The 5,773-nt window shown below is 39.6% G+C and overlaps 1 protein-coding gene across 1 annotated transcript; it reads right to left on the bottom strand.

Annotated features, from left to right (window-relative positions):
- Positions 1–351: 351 nt before the first annotated feature.
- On the bottom strand, positions 352–2,724 carry marcksl1b (MARCKS-like 1b). The gene is made up of 2 exons (XM_027133915.2): positions 2,389–2,724; positions 352–1,708 (listed from the first exon to the last, which is right to left on the bottom strand). The coding sequence occupies exons 1-2, from the start codon at positions 2,476–2,478 to the stop codon at positions 1,157–1,159; spliced, it is 642 nt and encodes a 213-aa protein (XP_026989716.1). The 5' UTR covers positions 2,479–2,724; the 3' UTR covers positions 352–1,156.
- Positions 2,725–5,773: the final 3,049 nt, after the last annotated feature.

The following is a 5,773-nucleotide window of genomic DNA, read 5'->3' as shown; positions in this document are numbered from 1 at the left end:
ATGCTCCTGTTATCACATTAGATTTGCTGTTTTTTTTTTGGAGATCCTCTTGATAGTAAGTTTCAGAGTGTAAATGGAGTGAAAATAAAGTGTGACTACAGGTTTTGGTTTAGATTTAGAAACCTGAAGAATCAGGTCTGAAACCTAGATTTTAGTTTGTGTGCATTCAAGCCATTTACAATCTGGGTCAGGAGTTTAACATGGAGTTGTATGTGCTTCAGGACCATTTATGACGATGACTAGAATAATTCGAATTCTATGAAATGTGTTTGTGATTTTTCGTTCCCCGTGACTTAACCCCAGGCCCCATATTTTTCCCCACCGATGGCAAGAACGACAAACACTTTCACCTTTCATTAGGTAACCAACATTTATTTACCATTATCAACTTTACAATAAAACCAGTAACATCTTTGAACATTAGCAAAATAAAGAACAAAATTGGTCAAATTTATTTACAGAGACAAAAAAGCAGATCAAGGCTCACATTTAACACATAACAACTCTGCTTCTTTTTTTTTAACTTTAAATGTGAACATAGCAAGCTCAAATGTATATGTGTGTGTGTGTGTGTGTGTGTGTGTGTATGTGTGTGTTTAGCCAAGATGGAAATTAAAATGCAATTTCAAACAAACAAGACAAAGCCTTCTGGATATTTAAAATGGTTCTCTATACACCACAAAATACTTAAATTTGGGTTAAAATATAGGAATGTAGAAAGTTGGCGAGTCTTTTCTTTTTTTTTCTTTTTTTTTAACAGTCATTATGTGGTGATGTTCATTTTGTACTTGATTTTATATTATTAGCATCTCTGGTGATGGTGGGATTGAAAGATGCCTCCTCTTCATCTCATTCTCTCACACTCTTCACTCCAGCGTCGACGTCTCAGATCGATTGCGGCCAAAATTCAAGAGTCCCAGATCTTTGAGCCATTAATAGGGAAGTGAACTAGTGAATCTAGTCTGTCGTTTCTCATTAATCTTGAAGAAAGTGGCACGAGGAGTCTCTCTTTTTTCCACATACATGTGTATATATACATATACATATATCCATGTATATATACATATGTATACATATACACATATATATATAAATATATATATATAGATTTTTTTTCCTTGAAAAACAGTTCACAACAGTTCCTCGCAACGTACAATCACTCCTTCTGTTCGGATGCTGCAGGTGTTGAGTTGGTCTCCTCTGTCGGTTTCGTGGGTTCGGCTGAGGGGGTGGCGGCCTCTTCCTTGGGGGCGGCGGCTTCCTCAGTTTTGGGAGGAGCCTCCTCTGCCTTGGGGGTCTCAGCTGGGGGGGCAGCAGCAGCGGTCTCCTCTGGCTTGGCCTCTTCCTCCTTCTCGTTCTTCTCCTCGGTGGCTCCGTTTTCAGCCGGCTTCTCGTCCTTCTTCTCTTCCTCCTTCACAGCCTCCTCCTTCACCTCGGTGCTCGCCTTCTTACTCTTCTTCAGTGACAGCCCCTTAAACTTGAATGAGTTCTTCAGAGAGAACTTCTTCTTCTTCTTTTTAGGGGTCTCCTTGGCTGCTTCGCCCTCTGGCTTGGCGCCGTCGCCCTCGGCAGCGGGCGCTGGTTCGATGGCATCTCCGGCTCCGGCTTCAGTCTCTTTGGCGGTTTCAGCCGAGCCGTTGGTGGTGGCACCGGACTCGCCTTCGGCTTTGGCGGACACGTCACCGTTCGTCTTAACGTGTCCGTTCTCCTGGAATGCACGAACAAATATAACGAGGTTAATTTCTATCACATCAATTCGAGTTTCCCTTCATTTTTACTCGTCGCTATGTTTTAAAAACCAAATCCACAGCTAGCTCTTAGATGGAGAGGACTCTCAAACGACTTTTAGCCTCATTTCCTAAATCGTCGTCGAATACAAAGCCCCGGTTGTCGGTGTTGCAGGTGACGCCTTGCAATAACACCAAAAAAGCACACGGGGGCGCTCGTGCTACATGGCACCGCGAACCACCGAGACGCGTTTCGAGACAAAAGGCTGCAAAATAAATAAATAAATAAAAAATCGATCGTCGCGTTTCTTTTCACATCACCGGGACTCTCTGTCTCTATAGACGATGTGTTCGGTGGATATAATCAGTGCAGGTGCCTGGGCTGACCATGCATAAGTCATATCTGTGCATCTATATGTGCTGTTTTATATAAACACCGACACTAACGAACGTCAATTAATCAATTAATTAGTGTTTGGTCTCGTGTAATTATAGACATGTCAAGAATGATGATGATGATGATGATGATTCAACTGTTTAACGGATCCTCAACTAGAGATCAGAGCGTCAGGTGAAGTCAGAGCAGAATGTGTGTGTGTGTGCGTGTGTGTGTGTGTGTGTGTGTGTGTGTGTGTGGGTGTGTCGCGGTAACGGTACCCACCTGTCCGTTAGTCTTCACGCCGTCCGGTGATGCAGCATCGGCGGCTTTGCCCTCAGCAGTCACTCCTCCCTTAGACGCTTGTGATCCCATGATTTTGTTAGAATTAAAAAAAAATTGTGAGAATTAAAAAAAAAAATAAATAGAAAATGTGAGTAAATCCAATTCAACAGGCTGTTCGTCCAAAAAAAGCGCAATGCAAGTTGGAGTTATAAAAAAAATGTTTTTTTTTTTTTTTGTTGTTTGTTTTGTTTTTTCCTCCTTTTTAATTCTATAGTGTAGAATTGGACAGGAGTCGCTGCTTAGCTCCTGCTCGTCCGTCGCTACTACTAAACCGATACTAGTTGAACGGCGCTTGAAGATAACCCCAAGCCCCACCCATGGGCGTGTCCTTGCAATGGGAACCAATCATATAATAGATCCCGCCTTCTGTCGGTACCTACGTGACTCCTCCCTTTTTGTTTGATATTTGGGAAAGAAAAAAAAATCTTTTAAATGGCTGCTGGACCTGTTGATACTGAAAGTCATTATAAATCACAGGATTACTGTTCTTCTTTTTTATAATAATAATAATAATAATAATAATAATAATAATAATAATAATAATAATAATAATAATACAATCGAGCACAAATAAATAAGTATTGGAGGATAGATAGATAGATAGATAGATAGATAGATAGATAGATAGATAGATAGATAGATAGATAGATAGATAGACTACAAGTGGGTAATTTATTGACCAAAAACTTGTCAAAATAATAAATAATACATCTTATAGGTACAACAGATTCCCTGTGGATCATAGTAGTTGCTGATAAACTGATTTATTATCCAATGATCCAGACTTATCACTGAGATATATTTAACAACAATGTATAACTCTGAGACCGCTCAATGTATGCTGCGTATGTTAGTAATAGGTCGCTCCTACATATTTAAGACAATTACTGATTTACAGTGAATATGTTATAGTATGTTAAAATTGGGCACTTTTTTACATTATGTGAAAGATACATTCAAATAATTTTTTTTTTTTTTACATTAAATAACATTATCTGGAAATCATTGTAGATCAACGGTTCTCAATGAAGTGTCTGGAAAAGGAGCTATTTCTTAGAACTGCATTGAGCAGTTTAATTAAAAACTCAACATTGTTATTTCTAACTAATAGAAACTGCCAGAATAGTTACAACCCCAGGGGAAGTTAAAATGCTTGTTTTGTGTCAAGGAGATAAAAGAATGTCATGAAGCATATCAAATACAGGAAGAGTTGCTTTTTTTTTGCAGATAGACAAGTTTGGGAGGTTGAGAGTTAAAGGATGGAGACTTCAGTGCCCGGATCCTTTCGTGTGGGCTTTTTTTTTGATGACTGGTTGGGGCAGATCATCTCATTTTGTATGCTGTATTGCTGACTCCCCTCTCATCCTCCTCCTTCTACTTTTTTTCCAAATCAGCTGGTGTGAAAGGCCTTCATTGTCATGAGATGACTCGAGAGCAGTGATGGGCCACAGAGGAGCCTGCGTTTCACACGTTTTTCTGTTACAGAGATGCATACGTATTGTGTTGCTATTTAATGTCCCTGCTGAACTGCCTTATCACAGGGGAGATAAGTGCGGTGGGCACGTGAGGGCTGACCTGAGGCATGAATGTGAATGGCTATGTTGATGGCCCTGTGACTGGACTGCAAAATGGAAGGAGTAGCTGAGAAGTGTTATCACACACCTTTTCCCCCATCAAGAATGTTTGTATCACAGCAGGGGGGCGAGGCACAAGGGTGGAGGTGCTACGGATGAAACCATAAAGGCTTTTAGACCAAACTCTGGAGTTTCTTTTTGTTCAGAGGGATCCTGTGAGGAGGAAAAATAAATAAAACATCATATATCGGAGTTCAATAAATCATCAAGAATTCTTTTGACTTTGTCTGATAGCATCTTTCAATGGTTTGTTCTTGTAAATGTCAGTCTGAAAAACAGAGAATGCGTTTAGGTTGGGTTTTTTAGTGTTGTGTTGAGTTTAAATCCCATCAAAGGGTCGTATTTTGGAGAAAATGAGCCATGTTTTAATGTTGATTCACTCATGTTGGCTCTGGTGTGTGTGTGTGTGTGTGTGTGTGTATTGTGGCCCTGGTTTATAGTGTTTGTGTGTGTGTGTTAAATTGAATTGATTTTTTTTTTACATTTTGTTGGGGATCAAATGTCCCTGCAGCTAACACACACACACAAACACACACACAAACACACACACACACACACACACACACACACACACACACACACACACACACACACACACACACACACACACACACACACACACACACACACACACACACAAACACACACACACAAACACAAAGGTTTTCTTTTAGGTACCGAGGATAAGATTAGATATGCACGATCTAATATCAATACTAATGTCAGTGTAAGTATAGTAAGAAAAATGTGTGTGTGTGTGTGTGTGTGTGTGTGTGTTAGCTCTTACTCAAGAGTGAACTTTTCTACCTTTAACTCAGTAGGGGAAGTGTAAAAATTTCTTCCTTGCCTAAGAAAGTCTTATTGAGTGAAGATTGCTCTAAATTTCAAGGAAAGGGTGCAAGAAAAGGACAAACAAGGGGCAAATCCCAGACTCCGCTCACTTTAATTTGTATCTAAGATGTATCTAACTTTCTATAGCATCTCACATGTTTGTGCCCTCGCTCGCTACAACCTGAGGCAGTAAACTGATTTTTAGCGATGTTCGACGTGGGGCATCTTATCTTTATCTTTTTTTCTCCCCAAACAGAGTCAATGGTCCTTTTTGTTTGCATGCCCAGATTTCATGCCTGAACACAGAGTGAGATTTATATCCTGAAAAGGCCCTATTGTTCTCTTTTCAGAAAGCCAACTGATGAGCATCACAAGCTGGGGTGAGGGGAGGCTCAGAGAAAGGGAGCCGGAGAGAGTGAGAAAGATGAGTGAAAGAAAACATCGACATTATATCGATGGATATATGAAATGTAATCACAATGATTACAGCAGAAAATTGCACCAGTTGATTGTAGTGTAGTTTGTTTATTCGCTACCGAAAATGAACAGTCGCACCAAATGACAATTTCAATGTAACCTTTATTAATAACTCAAAACTTACACCAAAATCCTTGGAAGTTCAAAATTGGTCACAAATACAATTTACATTAAACCTAAACAATTCAGTGCAGTTTCCTTTTTATTTCTGTTAGCCAGATTTCTTCATGTGGATATTTATAGTTGCAGAAATACAGTGTCAGTAAATATAGAAACAGAGCATATAACCGACCACGTCGGCTATTTTTATATCAGACAATAAAAGTGAGTTCTTTCCACAAAGCTAAATATCGAAAGGTAGTAAATATAAATAGAATCACTAT

Source organism: Tachysurus fulvidraco, chromosome 7 (assembly GCF_022655615.1).
Source record: "Tachysurus fulvidraco isolate hzauxx_2018 chromosome 7, HZAU_PFXX_2.0, whole genome shotgun sequence".
Classification (NCBI taxonomy): domain Eukaryota; kingdom Metazoa; phylum Chordata; class Actinopteri; order Siluriformes; family Bagridae; genus Tachysurus; species Tachysurus fulvidraco.
This window is presented reverse-complemented; position numbering and strand designations above follow the sequence as displayed.